This window comes from Mustelus asterias, chromosome 21 (genome assembly GCF_964213995.1).
Source record: "Mustelus asterias chromosome 21, sMusAst1.hap1.1, whole genome shotgun sequence".
Classification (NCBI taxonomy): Eukaryota; Metazoa; Chordata; class Chondrichthyes; order Carcharhiniformes; family Triakidae; genus Mustelus; species Mustelus asterias.
The window spans coordinates 38,236,766-38,252,625 of NC_135821.1; the positions used below are offsets into that span (position 1 = coordinate 38,236,766).

At 42.8% G+C, this 15,860-nt stretch overlaps 1 protein-coding gene across 1 annotated transcript in view; it reads left to right on the forward strand.

Moving 5' to 3' along the window:
• mtf1 (metal-regulatory transcription factor 1) overlaps positions 1-15,589 on the forward strand; it is a 94,460-nt gene extending 78,871 nt beyond the window's left edge. The window contains exons 10-11 of the mRNA XM_078237772.1: positions 8,731-8,794; positions 10,565-15,589. Of these exons, the coding sequence (XP_078093898.1) occupies positions 8,731-8,794; positions 10,565-10,971 (471 nt within the window). The 3' untranslated portion in view covers positions 10,972-15,589. The remainder of the gene's footprint in view (positions 1-8,730; positions 8,795-10,564) is intronic.
• Positions 15,590-15,860: the final 271 nt, after the last annotated feature.

Here is a 15,860-nt window from a genome sequence, read left to right on the forward strand (position 1 = left end):
ATAAGTGTGGTGGCTGGGGACGAGCTTGGGGCTGGGACAAGGCTGGCAAAGAAGAAGAGCACTCTGGGGGAGGACGACCTCACTGAGCCTGGGGGTCTGGAGTGCTTATACTTCAATGCAAGGAGCGTAGCAGGTAAAACAGACGAACTTGGGGCCTTAATGCGCACGAGGAATTTGGATGTGGTTGTGGTGACAGAGACTTGGTTGAAAGAGGGACAGGACTGGCAGCTGAATATTCCAGGGTACAAGTGTTTTAGGCGAGACAGAGGAGGGGCCAAAAGAGGTGGGGGAGTAGCGGTATTGGTTGGAGAGCATATTACAGCGGTGCAGAGGGAGGACAATTCGGAGGAGTCGTGTAGCGAGTCACTCTGGGTGGAGCTTAGAAACAGGAAAGGCGCAGTCACTATGTTGGGGGTGTACTACAGGCCCCCCAACAGCCCAAGGGAAGTGGAAGAATGGATATGTCAGGAGATACTGGATAGGTGCAGGAAATATAGGGTTGTTGTAGTGGGAGACTTCAATTTCCCTGGTATAGACTGGAAATCGCTGAGGGCAGGGTGGATGGTGAGGCATTTGTAAAATGTGTACAGGAGGGTTCGTTGGAACAATATGTGGACAGCCCAACTAGAGAGGGGGCTATACTGGACCTGGTGCTGGGGAATGAGCCCGGTCAGGTCTTCAAAGTTTTGGTTGGGGAACATGTGGCAAATAGTGACCACAATTCTGTTAGCTTTAGGATAGTGATGGAAAAGGATGAGTGGTGTCCCAAGGGTAAGGTGTTGGATTGGGGGAAGGCTAACTTTATTGGGATCAGGCAGAAATTGGCAGCTCTTGATTGGGAGAGGCTGTTTGAGGGTAAATCCACATCTGGTATGTGGCAGTCTTTTAAGGAACGGTTGTTAGGGCTACAGGACAAGCATGTGCCTGTAAAAAAGAAGGATAGGAAGGGTAGGATTAGAGAACCGTGGATAACCAGGGAAATTGAGGGACTGGTCAAAAGGAAAAGAGAGGCGTATGTTAGGTCCAAGCAGCTAAAAACGGAGGGAGCTCTGGAGGAGTATAATGAAAGTAGGCAAATACTCAAACGGGGAATTAGAAGAGCAAAAAGGGGTCACGAAATGTTCTTGGCAGACAGGATTAAGGAGAATCCCAAGGCATTTTATTCATACGTTAGGAACAAAAGGGTTGTTAGGGAAAAAATCGGACCTCTCAGGGACAAAAGTGGGGACTTATGCTTGGAGCCCAAAGAGGTAGGGGAGATCCTAAATGAATACTTTGCGTCGGTATTCACTAAGGAGAGGGATGTGTTGACTGGGAGTGTCTCGGAGGGGAGTGTTGAACCGTTGGAGAAAATTTCCATTACAAAGGAGGAAGTGTTAGGTTTGTTAGAGAATATAAAGACTGACAAATCCCCAGGGCCTGATGGAATCTATCCAAGGCTGCTCAGGGAGACGAGAGGTGAAATCGTTGGGCCTCTGACGCAAATCTTTGTCTCGTCACTGGACACAGGTGAGGTCCCAGAGGATTGGAGGATAGCCAATGTGGTCCCGTTATTTAAGAAGGGTAGGAAGGATAACCCGGGTAATTATAGGCCGGTGAGCTTGACGTCCGTGGTGGGGAAGTTGTTGGAGAAGATTCTTAAAGATAGGATGTATGCGCATTTAGAAAGGAATAAACTCATTAACGATAGTCAACATGGTTTTGTGAGAGGGAGGTCATGCCTCACTAACCTGGTGGTGTTTTTTGAAGAAGTGACCAAAATGGTTGACGAAGGAAGGGCTGTGGATGTTGTCTATATGGACTTTAGTAAAGCATTTGACAAAGTCCCTCATGGTAGGCTAGTGAAAAAGGTTGGATCCCATGGGATAAAGGGGGAGGTGGCTAGATGGGTGGAGAACTGGCTTGGTCATAGAAGTGGAGATGCCGGCGTTGGACTGGGGTAAACACAGTAAGAAGTTTAACAACACCAGGTTAAAGTCCAACAGGTTTATTTGGTAGCAAAAGCCACACAAGCTTTCGAGGCTCTGAGCCCCTTCTTCAGGTGAGTGGGAATTCTGTTCACAAACAGAACTTATAAAGACACAGACTCAATTTACATGAATAATGGTTGGAATGCGAATACTTACAACTAATCCAGTCTTTAAGAAACAAAACAATGGGAGTGGAGAGAGCATCAAGACAGGCTAAAAAGATGTGTATTTTGACTAGTGGTGTACCGCAGGGCTCTGTATTGGGACCTCTGCTGTTTGTGATTTATATAAATGATCTGGAAGAAGGAGTAACTGGGGTGATCAGTAAGTTTGCGGACGACACAAAACTGGCAGGACTTGCAGATAGTGAGGAACATTGTCAGAGGCTACAGAAGGATATAGATAGGCTGGAAATTTGGCAAGAAAGGATGTCCCGAGGCATGGTACATTGGGGAAACTATGCAGACGCTGCGACAACGGATGAATGAACACCGCTCGACAATCACCAGGCAAGACTGTTCTCTTCCTGTTGGGGAGCACTTCAGCGGTCACGGGCATTCGGACTCTGATATTCGGGTAAGCGTTCTCCAAGGCGGCCTTCGCGACACACGACAGCGCAGAGTCGCTGAGCAGAAACTGATAGCCAAGTTCCGCACACACGAGGACGGCCTCAACCGGGATATTGGGTTCATGTCACACTATTTGTAACTCCCACAGTTGCGTGGACCTGCAGAGTTTCACTGGCTGTCTTGTCTGGAGACAATACACATCTTTTTAGCCTGTCTTGATGCTCTCTCCACTCCCATTGTTTTGTTTCTTAAAGACTGGATTAGTTGTAAGTATTCGCATTCCAACCATTATTCATGTAAATTGAGTCTGTGTCTTTATAAGTTCTGTTTGTGAACAGAATTCCCACTCACCTGAAGAAGGGGCTCAGAGCCTCGAAAGCTTGTGTGGCTTTTGCTACCAAATAAACCTGTTGGACTTTAACCTGGTGTTGTTAAACTTCTTACTTGGTCATAGAAGACAGAGGGTGGTAGTGGAAGGGTCTTTTTCCGGCTGGAGGCCTGTGACTAGTGGTGTACCGCAGGGCTCTGTATTGGGACCTCTGCTGTTTGTGATTTATATAAATGATCTGGAAGAAGGAGTAACTGGGGTGATCAGTAAGTTTGCGGACGACACAAAACTGGCAGGACTTGCAGATAGTGAGGAACATTGTCAGAGGCTACAGAAGGATATAGATAGGCTGGAAATTTGGGCAAGGAAATGGCAGATGGAGTTCAATCCTGATAAATGCGAAGTGATGCATTTTGGTGGGAATAATGTAGGGAGGAGCTACACGATAAATGGAAGAACCATAAAGGGTGTAGAGACGCAGAGGGACCTGGGTGTGCAAGTCCACAGATCTTTGAAGGTGACGTCACAGGTGGAGAAGGTGGTGAAGAAGGCATATGGCATGCTTGCCTTTATAGGACGGGGCATAGAGTATAAAAGTTGGGGTCTGATGTTGCAGATGTATAGAACGTTGGTTCGGCCGCATTTGGAATACTGCGTCCAGTTCTGGTCACCACACTACCAGAAGGACGTGGAGGCTTTGGAGAGAGTACAGAGGAGGTTTACCAGGATGTTGCCTGGTATGGAGGGGCTTGGTTATGAGGAGAGATTGGGGAAACTGGGGTTGTTCTCCTTGGAAAGACGGAGGATGAGGGGAGACTTAATAGAGGTGTATAAAATTATGAAAGGCATAGATAGGGTGAACGGTGGGAAGCTTTTCCCCGGGTCGGTGGTGACGTTCACGAGGGGTCATAGGTTCAAGGTGAAGGGGGGGAGGTTTAACACAGATATCAGAAGGACATATTTTACACAGAGGGTCGTGGGGGCCTGGAATGTGTTGCCGGGCAAGGTGGTGGAGGCGGACACACTGGGAACGTTTAAGACTTATCTAGACAGCTATATGAACGGAATGGGAATGGAGGGATACAAAAGAGTGGTCTAGTTTGGACCAGGGAGCGGCGCGGGCTAATTGTTCCTGGTTTCTCGTTTCAAGGCTTCATTCTATGATCATCTTGCTGGTGCCAGTACAGAGTGAGACTGCGGATAGTTGGGAACCTGTCTCGGGGGCAGGGAATTCATATGGTGTTCGTGGAAGTGGAAATGACTAGGGTTGGGAAGCATTTTCCGATCGGGGCCATTGTGATCTCCTGGACTCGTTTCGATCGCCTCAGGGGGTCGGAGAGGAATTTCCCAGATTTTTTTTCCCCATATTGGCCCTGGGGTTTTTCACTCTGGGTTTTCGCCTCTCCCTGGAGATCACATGGTCTGGAATGGGGGGGTGGGGGTAAGTTAATAGGTTGTAATGAACAAAGCATCGTAGCTGTGAGGGACAGCTCGGTGGATAGGATATTGGTATGTAGATAGGCTGGAAAATTGGGCGGGGATCCTGGATTCAGGATTCAATCCTGGACCGGGGAGCGGCGCGGGCTTGGGGGGCCGAAGGGCCTGTTCCTGTGCTGTATTGTTCTTTGTTCTTTGTTCTAACCTATGCATCCCAGGACACTAAGGGCAATTTAATCATGGCCAATCAACCTAATCCGCACATCTTTGGAATGTGGGAGGAAACCGGAGCACCCGGAGGAAACCCACGCAAACACGAGGAGAATGTGCAAACTCCACACACACAGTGACCTAAGCCGGGAATCGAACCCAGGTCCCTGGAGCTGTGAAGCAGCAGTGCTAACCACTGTGCTACCGTGCCGCCCCTGATGTATTTTAATGACCCAGAGAATTTCAAAATTTGGGGATGATATGAAGCATTGTCAACTATGAAGAGGGTAGTGTGGAACTTAAAAGAACATAGACAAATCGATGGAATGGGTGGACAGGTGACAGATGAAGCTCAATCCAGAGGAATATGAGGTGATTCGTTTTGGTAGAAAGAACAGGGAGAGATGATGTAAAATAATGGACACAGTTCTGAAGGTGGTGCAGAAATAGAGGGACCTGGGTGTCATTGAAGGTGGCTGGACAGGTTGAGAAAGCGGTTAATAAAGCATTCAATATGGAAGGCTTTTTAATTCGGGCATTGAATACCAGAGCAAGGAGGTTGTGTTGAACGTCATGATGAGCTCAATCTCAGCTGGAATATTGCATCCAGCTCTGTCCACTGCAGGATGTGAAGGCATTGGAGGGATTACAGAAAAGATTCACAAGATTGATTTCAGGGATAAGGAGTTTCACTTATGAAGATAGATTGGAGAAGTTAGGAGAAGAAGGAAAGGCTGGGAGGAGATTTGATAGAGGTATTCAAAATCACAAGGGGTCTGGACAGAGTAGATAGTGAGAAATTTTCTCCACTTGTGAAAGGGTTGAGAACAAAAGGACACCGATTTAAAATAATTGGCAAAAGAAACAAAAGTCACATGAGAAAATACTTTCTCATGTAGCAAGTGGTTAGCATCTGGAATGTACTGCCAGAGAGAGTGGTGGAGGTAGCTTTTCAGTTGAAGCATTTGAAAGAGAATTAGACTGTTACCTGAAAAATAATATAAGGTTGCAGGGAGAAGCCGAGAGAATGGCACTAAGCGAACTGTACTTTCAGAGAGTCTGTGCAAATACTGGGCCAAGTACCACCTCTTGCGCTGTAGCAAATCTGAGGTTTTGAATCTTCAAGGATCATGCAGCACAACAAACTGGTGACGTACAGTTGTCATGATGGATAAGAAAGGCCTTCTCCCAGTATTCTAGCCAACATTTATCCCCCACTAACATCACAGTGTAGTGGCTAACCAGTTGGCGCATTGTTTTCTCATTGTTTGCTATGGCAATTTGCTGGGGAAATGGATGGCAAAGTTCTCCTAGAAAACAACTGTTATTGACTTCAATTGTAATTCAACACATGCCAAAGTGTACAATGTTGGGGCACAACAACATGTAAATGTTGATCAATGTCATCAATTAAATATGATACAGGTGTCTGATATCCATTCAAATACTTAGAAGTTCTACACTTGGTATAGTACTTCTATACGTTCCATACTTCTATATGTTTTATACTTGGTATAGAATGGGGCAGGACGGTGGCACAGTGGTGAGCACTGCTGCCTGACAGCGCCAGGGACTCTGGTTCAATTTTGAACTCTGGTCACTGTGGAGTTTGCACGTTCTCCCTGTGTCTGCGTGGGTTTCCTCCCAGGTGCTCCGGTCTCTTCCCCCCCCCCCCCCCCCCCCCCCCCCCCCCAATCCCAAAAAACACAGTCCAAAGATGTGCAGGTTAGGGTGATTGGCTGTGCAAAATTGCTACAGTCGGGGGGGTCTAGCAGCGTAAATATGTGGTGTCTGGGTGGAATTGTTGTCAGTGCAGGCTCAATGGGCCAAATGGTTTCCTTCTGCACTGAAGGGATTCTGCGATTGGTAGAAAAATGCCTCGGGCAGGTTAACGGGCCCTTCATGCTTAAGATGTTGGGTGGTTTTATTGGTGCATAACTTGAAAGTTTGTTCCCGTTGAGTTGTGGAGCTGGTGCTCATAACTAACTATGGAATGGAAAGAAAGATTGCTTTCGGCAAACTGTGCAGTTTGTACTCTCGGATGCTTGCTATTTTATTTAATCTCTCACATTGAGTGAAGAACCACAGGGAAACTCCTCATGCAGAGAAATTTAACTGCTGTCAGCTATTGAGCAGAAGCATCTTGCTTTCGCTGTTATATACCCCTGGCCAATTTCACTGCAAAGGAAATATTTCTGTAGCTGCTTCAAGACTGGTGCCATAATATTTAGTGAATCGTTTGATCATTATTTACCTTTCTATAACTTTTGATCCTTTCGTTTTCCTTGTAAAAGAGTAATTATGCCGGTAATAATCATAATTCACGGGGTTTATTCCAGACAAAACACATTTCTAGACTAATTTCATGCATGTTTTTTTAGTCTGCTGAATTGAACATTTTTTTAAAACTCCAAGTCGTCAGGGTCCCTCAATATCTGTAAGAGGAGCTTGGGGGAAGGATGGAAGTCTGCAAAATCATTAAGATAAAAATCACAGAAAATGCAACCCACAAGGCCATTTGGCTCACCTGAGCCTGCGCTGGTACTGTCTCCTTAATCCTGCTTTCCTGCCTTGTTCCTCCTCCTGGAAATATTTTAAAATCTTCAAATATTTGCTTTTCTGTGTTTGCTTATCAGCACATCACTATTGCTGAATGCAAATAAAAGCATTTGCTACAGCAGTGGCATTGATTTCCTTTGAGTAACAAATGCATTGTCACTTAGAAATCGTTGCTATTTGCAGAGGACCCCTGGGGGATTGTTCATTTCACTGGATCCCCACAGAGAAGTTTTAAAACAGTGCTTTTAGTATCAAGGATAATGTCTTCGCCCAGAAGGCATTATGTTCTCATCATGCAAGTAGGTGCATCTGATGAACAGTGCTTACGCTCATTCTGAGAAACCATGAGTCCGAAATCCTAATTCTTTCCAGAATCTTTTCACTCGGTCATTGCATGTTGTTCTTTGGCAAGTCTTCCATAGACACCATTCTTATTGACTTGTTGCAACAGGCAGTCCAGTCAGGGAACAAAAGATCCTGGAAACCCCCAGCAACTCATCTGGGCTTCCAAAGTCACATAGATTTTTAAAAAAACTCTGCAATAGATACTATGCAAAATACGAATGAGTCAAAGAAATGAATTGTCGCACATTATCTAGATGTCTCTGCCTAAAGATTACATAGTGAAGTTTGAAAGCTCCCTTGATATTTTAGTGTTTAAGAGGCATTTTCTTATTTAAAAACAGCAATCGATGCTGGAAATGGATGAGGTCGGTCACTGTGGGTTTATGAATATGTTAATGAAACCATGATATTAAAAATGGAACTGTGACATCTGTAGTCAGATGGCAGAGACTCCAAGGCAGCTTGGAGCAGAATCTGTCTCCTGATTGCCATGTGCACTCACTTGGAGGTCTTGGTAAATAGTTCTGAATAAAAGGTTTGAAATTAAAGCATACTGACTAGCTCAAGTTTGTCTAGGGGAGGCAATGCCTCATCAAGGTTAGGTATGCAAAGAAAGCATGGTATTAGTGAAACCTCACTCATTAATGTTCAGTCACAACATCAAAATAGTCACCACTAGGGAGTCTGATCTCTTTTCTCATTTATATACCTTCCCATTCAAAGAATGAGAGCATTTTAAAATCATCATATCTGGCTATTTACTTTGTCTTTTGCGGAATCTTGCTGTGTAAATTAACTGAGCAGTGATGTTTTGAATTGCTTCGTTGGCTGTGAGGTGCCTTAGGATATTCTGGGATTGTGAAATGCGATGTGTAACTTCAAGTTCTTTGTTTTCTTTCTTTCACTTTCTCCCATGTGCTGCACTTCTGCTCGCTCTTTATTTCAACCAGTGAAGGCGACAATGATCTTGCTCAGCTTCAGTCAGTCGAGCATATTTAGCCCATATATCAAGTGGAGGATTTCGAAGAAAATTTGTATTTTTTTGTTAACATTTACATTCATCTGTCTTTATAAAGCTGCCAATTTTACAAAATCAATGTGCAAAGTTTACTGTCGTTGGTATCTCTGACCTTTGCTGTTGTCACAGGTCTGAAAATGCTACTTTACTACAAGAGTGAATAATAAATTTGATGTAATCCTGTGAACACTGCTATCTTCAGTGCTGTTAGATGGCAAAATTTATCATTTTATGCAACTGATGTGATTAATGGTGAAGTTCGTTTTGTTCTAATAGCTGTCTTTTTCATTACAGCATCAGGGGCCTAAAGTAGAAAAAGTGTTTTTTACCACAGCCATACCAGTCTCTGGCAACACAGGTAACTGAAGATTTTATGCTTTATTTCAATTTGCCATGTTTCTTTTAAATGTTGGCATAACAATTGAGCTGATTAATTCATAATAAGATGGAATACATCAAAGTGAGCTTTTGTCTTCATGGGCCTCATGGACTAAATTTATGATACAATTAGCATCACTTGCTCTGATTTAGGATTTATTCATCAGGGATGAAAGCCTCTTTCCCAAACCTTCAGAATTATTTATTTTTTTACGCTGGCCAGGCAGTTTTTATTGTCCTGAGGACGACGCAACCCACAGGTCCTCAACAAGGTTCAAAGTCGGGTCACCTGTGGGCTCAAAGATAACTGTAAAACTCCAACTGGCTCATTACTATTCTTCAGGGAAGGGAGCTGCCAACCCTACCATAAAAGTCCAGTCCAACACTGTGGGTGACTTGATGCCCTCAATTCAATGAACAGGAAGTATTGGTACAAACAGGACTGAATTCCGTGGACTTGCTCGGGGCTCGGCTTGTGGTCCTGGGTTGCCTCTGGAACACGTATTGGTAATGTGATAAATCTGTTGGATGTGATTAGCAGGCTGAGCTGAAAATTCATGAGATTACTGGGATAGTTGGTGCCAGAAGTGGAATATAAACAGAGTTCATACTTGATCTTGGATAAAGTAATTGTTTCTCTATATTCCGTTTATGCTGACTGCAGTGGCGTAAGAGATTGCATTCCCTGCTCACCACAGAAGACTGATGCATGAGTCAGGCGGGTTCTTTTACGGAAATAGAGATTCGAGTGGCTACGGCAAACCTACCAAATTCTGTCTATTGGTAAAGGAGTACAGCTTACCCCTCAGGGTTGCTATGCATTTACCACCTGTGGGTCATTGACCCCTCCATGACAAATGTCTGAGATTAAGCCATTCTGTTTGCAAGCTTTAATTCAACTTTGAGATGAACATCCAACTTTGTATTAGTACCATCATTGCAACTGTTTATTTCCATCCCCATAACATCTGCCTTTCAACTCGCCTGCTGCTGAAACCCTCATCCGTGCTTCCGTAAGGAGACTGGCTATTTCAATGCACTCCTGGCTGGTAGCCCACATTTTTGGTAAACCTGAGGTCATCCAAACATCTGCTGTCTGTGTCTTAACTCACAAGTCCTGTCACCCCGTGCCTGTTCAAACATTGGGTCTCAGTCAAGAAATGGCTTGAGTTTAACATTTTCATCCTCGATTTCAGATCCCTCCATGAACTTGCCCCTGCCCATCTGTTATCTCCTCCAACCCATAACCCTCAGATCTGTGATCCACTAATTCTGGCCTCTTGTGTATTCCCAATTCTAATTACGCTACCATTGGTGGCCTTGCCTTCAGTTGCCTCTGCCCCAAGTGCTGGAATTCTGTCCCTAATCCTCTCCTCTTTATCTCACTTTGCCCCTTTTAGTCTCACACAACCTACCTCTTCTGACCCAGTATCTCCTGATGTGGCTTGGTGCCATACCTTGTTTAATAATACTTTGGAGAGTGACAGCTGAGGGGCTGGTTGGACATAAAATTGAAGTTCATGCTCCATTAATCTGTATCTCTAACTGCACGCCCACCCTATCTTTATATTCTGATTCAAACGTCATCTAAAAATCAAACAACACTGCAACAAACTGTCCTCTCAGCTCCAGCCTCCAACTGGGCAAACCAGTGAGTAATATAATTGCAATATGTGTACTCTGGCCTTTTTGGGGGCCAGATTGTGTAGATAGATGTGTGTCATGTTCCATTTCTCTTTTTTTCTTCCAGGAAACCCAGTGCAGCAAATAGGATTGAGTGTTCCTGTCATAATCATCAAACAAGAGGAGTCCTGTCAGTGCCAGTGTGCCTGCCGTGATTCGAGCAAAGAAAAAGCCTCCAACAGCAAGGAAAATCTAACACCGGAAGCCGGTTCTTCCCAGATTCCCCCTAATCAGGAGCAAACTCGGCTGCAGTCTCAGACTTTCCCCTCTGACTCTGAGGAAAGCAGTCAGGCCACACAGCAACGGTCGCAGACAGATCCTCAAGCAGGCTTGAACAATATGGATGTGACTACATTTCTTTCTCTCGAGAGTCCTGGGCCCCCTTCAAATCTGTCTGGTATAGAGGCGAATGACATTCAGGCGTTGCTGCAAAAGGTGGAAGAAGAAATAGACTTGAACAGCTTCCCCAAGTAAAGTTGCTCAATCGTCTGTTTTTCTGGATTAATATTCAAAGAAATTTCCATCTTTTACTTATGCAGGATTTTAAAAAAGGGTCCCTTTTACACAGAAGTGCCGTTTATATCGAGCATTTTGCTGTTAAATGGGTCCAGAAATGCTTTGTGTAAACTGAAAAGGAGGAGAATTCTTCTCCAGGTGCAGTTCGGAGTCGAAGCTTACAACAGACTTGACAGGTTTGGCTGGGCCTGGATTGTATCTGGAGTCTCAGCAAGAAAAAGGGAGAATGGAGGCTGGGGAGCCAGGATTCGTTCTACAAAAAGAATGGCAAACATCAGTGTGTGATGCAAGGGCAGCCTATTGTTGTTCAATGAATTGAACAGTAAGCTGCATTGAGGGTTCTCCTGAACTGGCTGCACTGTAACTGGGCGGATCACAAGCCTGCAGGCCAGCTGGGTTTGGATCAGTTTACTGGTTGGGAGCTGCTTTTTCTTGACCTACAGAAAATGCTGATGAAAGTTCCGATGGATCAGTGAAATGAAAAGAATCATGGTGGAGCATCAGATCTCAGCCACCAGAAGCTTTTTATAGCCTTTGTAGTTCACTTAGAGCCCCTAGTGACCAAACACAGAGCTGTAGCACTAAAGCATTGAGTGAGTCTACGTTCAGTCTTGGATCTAAATATTTTTACATGATCAGGTGGTAGTAAGTCTACAATTTATTTTCAACCCATAATTGGAGTTACCCACTTCAGATAATATAAATGTAAACAAGAATCAAGTCACTTTAGTCCTTAAGTTCTTTTCCTGGATTATAATTGGTGAACATCTCATACTGTTTTATAATGTGCTATGCTACCTGGCCCATTTTCCAAAGCAAAGTAAAAAAGACTTGCTGCATTTGAGTAAGTTGATTGATGCAATGTGCTACAATGCTGTCTCTAAGATTTAGATTTGGATCCTGTCCAGGGCAATGGAATGAGCTGCTAATATTGTTCAAACTATCTCCATCTAATTATTCATGAAGGACGTGAGATGGCAGAATTAATCTTGACACAATCGAGCACTATTTGACCCGAATTGGCAAATCTCTATCGGAGAAATCTTTGCGTTGGCTGGTTTGGGAAATGGCAATACAGCACTGGTTCATAAGAAAAGCTGTTCTGAGCTTGGGTTGAGGTACATGTTTTGGGCAGTCTTACTAGAGCGTTCAGCTGTACTTAACACAAGTGAGGCTGGAGAAGAAGATAGCATTTTCTCTCTACTGGAGCATGCAATCTTCACAAAGAAATCAATGAGTTCCTCGTAGTGGCAAAACCATTCCACTGAGAAAGGAACAATATAAAACTTACTGTGTCCCAAAATTAGAACAGTCACTCTACCAAAATTCTGAAGGATGTCCCATTGTGTCTCCAAATGTTTCCAGCACTTAGCAATTGAGAATTTATCAAATTAATGATTTAATATATTGGTGATTTAGCATTCTTTGCACATTTACTGCTGTGGTACAGTCCTCCCATTAATGCAGTGTGGTTCTGAATTGCATGCATATTAAATAACCAACTGCTTCCAATTAACACTAGTCAACTCTGTAAAGTTGCTAGTTATGCAGGTTCCACTTGTAAGCTGCACGTAAATGTACAATAGAACCCTTTGGATTACGAATGTGGGAATTGAATTTATAGGAATGTAGTGAGAAATATTTGAGTGTTACACACGAGTCCTGAGGCCACTTGCAAAAGTTTACTAAATCACGCAGATCTAGATTTTAATAGTTGTCAAAATTTGTATTTTTTTATTAATATTGCGCATATTTATCACAACCTGTTTTTCTTGTGTTTTCTGCTGCAATCTTTGTCAAATTGCGTTCGGCGTTTAGAAGCTTTTGAATTAAACTGAAGATAATGAAAGGTGTAATCAAGAATTGTGGTGCTGTCACTGGCCACAATTTTAAGTAAGTCGACAAAACACTTTCTGTTTGGTCCAGCGTTAAACACAATTCCTTCACTTGTATTTAGCATTTAACTAAACTAAACAGCTCCTGTTGACTGGAGATCTGTGCAAAATACGTTCTATTTCAAAACACTTCAGTTTAACTCGCCGCAGTATATAAAATGAACTCTAGTGCAGTTAGTTAACAGCTTTTTTTAAAAAAAGCTTTGGTGCCAGAAATGAGTCAGCCCAAATTATTTCTCCTAGCTGCCAAGGCCCCAGCTGAAATAAGTTTGAGCAGTTTTAACTCCGTTTTAAGAGATCTCAGCCACAAAACACAGCCCTTCCTAATGTTATACAATGGCACTGTCAGTCAGAGAGGCCATAATGATTAAAGTTGGAAATGCAAAGATCATGACACAGTTGGTGTAGTTTCCTGAAGTCTGTGTTAAGGCACTTTCAGGTTGAAGGTGCCTTAACTGCGCCTGCCCATGCTGTATGTCACCTGGGGATAGTTGGTGCTGATAGTTCAGCACAGTGCATTTTAATCTAAATGAGTATAGTTGGGTGACCTTAATGTTGTGATCTGAGAAAGGAAGAAGGACTTGTTTTGGTGCATTTTCTTTGAGGAGTGGAAAGGTATGTGAAACAATGCAGCATCCCATCAATCAGAGATAGAAGGAAAGGTGTGAATGTTGAAAATCTGATTTGGAAAATGAGATCAATCATCAAACTGGAATTGGAGGATCAACTCTGAGTATTATTAATGGAGATATTCTCACAGCAATAGTCATGCTTTCACTTTATGTTTTGCCTGAATTTTGGCAATAATAGACCAGTGATTGGATTAAGTATTCAGTTGCGGTGTCAGTGTTTGTTTGGTCCCCTGGTGCAGGTGGTATCACTGAACTATTGTTTGGAAGCTCTAAATCTATTTAGTTGCCTAAAGAAATTTGTCTACTGTCCCTAACTGTTTTGTGCTGTAAACAAAATGAATCATCCAGTACTTTGAGTTGAGCCATATTACGAGCAAAGCAGAAATTCAGGATTAAGAGCAGACTCTGATTTGGAGAAGCGATTTTAAACCAATTGCCTAAAGTTAAACCAATTGCCTAAAGTTATTCCTTTCTTGCTAAGTTTATGTGCAATAGCAGCAGTTTTCTTTCCAATGTTACTGGCCTGGAAAGTGCAATTAATTTAGTCTTTGTAGAAAGAGTTTATTTCTGATGTCATTTTATAGCTCAAATATCAAAATATATTTAATGGAATATTTGTTGCTGAACAGTGTGGTAAACATTGGAAAATCTGAAGTTTTATTTGTTAAAGCCATACTGATGGATTTGGGTAAATTAATTTTTTTAAGTAAATTTGCAAAAAAAACATCTGTTTTAAAGTTTCACACCCACTCTAGAGATTTTGAATTGCCATCTGACTTCAGTTTAGTTAGGACTCTGTTCATAATGGAATGCAGTAGTGATGAAGACCTAACTGTGTCTGGCAGACGTTTTTATTTATTGCCTAATGATCGAAACCTGAACTTGATCCATAATCGACACCAAACTTGAAGCAAGAAGTGGCTATATACAGATCTCTCTGTATCCCAACAAATGTTGCTCTGTGTTGGATGTTGTGGTATCTGACCCTGCATCCTACAATGCTACAGCCTATGTTGGGCGCCATCTTCATTATTCAAATGATTCAAATTCTTTTGTTTCCTGTATTATCCAGTGGCCTGTTGCTCTGCAAAGTCAATGTATCCGAATGCAGAGGATTCTTTTTAAACCGGATGCATTTTTAAACACTGATGTATTCAAAGTGAATAATCAGTGATTTACTGAGGCGTATGAAATTCCTTGTATCTCGTGGGCTTGTACAACGTACATGAGACCCACAGCCACCTGTGAATGAAATAGATCCAGCCAACTTGGCATTTCTTGCACATTAGTTATATGCAAATTGTGAGCTGTAAATCGCATGCAAATTACTTTGTAAAACACAGTAATGCACTTTTTATCCTGCAGTATGAATATAAAGTTGCATTAGCACCACACATTCCTCGTACAAAACTAAGCCCAGAAGGTAAGATACCATGGAATGATTGAAGACTTAACATAATCGTGGAATTTAGATGATGGGCTTTTGGCTCTTGTGACCACCCTCAATTACATTAGATTAGTAATGGTTATTACCTTCTCGTAAAATAAAAACATGAGCAAATATTTAAACATTGCTAATGGATGATGTAGGTGACACAGTTTCACATTGTCATTAGGATTGGCCTGGAGTTTCCACGAATTGAAGATCAATCTCTAGGATTGTGTGCAGCCCTGGAGAAAAATCATCAGGGCATTAAAACAGATCATTGCTTCTTTATCATTTTCTGTGAACTTTTCTTTTTGCATATGTAAAAATATTGAAAATGGGTAAAAGTTTGCTTGGCTGATAGTCAAGCATCATCCAATTGGGTAATGAGTTTTTTTTGCTTTTCAATTGGCGTAGGAAGGCAGTATGTCCTGAGGATAGATATGTTGGCCAATAGATGGCTGGAGTGTGGGGATAAGACGTGTGTTGAAATCTCCAGGAATACATTTAATCACAGTTTGCAACCCTGTCATTGTTTGGCCTTGGATCTCCAGAATCTGGGAAAATAGCTGATTGTGCCATATTACGAATATTAACAACAAAATAAATAAGCAAGAAGCTTTTTTTGATTTGGATTCATGGGATGTTGCTGGCTTGGCCATCATTTATTGTCCACCCCTAACTGTCCTTGAGAAGGTGGTGGTGGTGACCTGCTGCCTTAAACTGCTACAGTCCATGTGATACACCCACAGTGCTGTACTGAATCAATTGCCTTTCAATTATATTTTAGCATTCTATATCGACCTGATTATCCTTGATTCCTCCAAGTGACAAATTGAATTAGACTCTGTAGCCACTCCCAATAACCCGCTGCTCCTAAATGTGCTGTTTGCA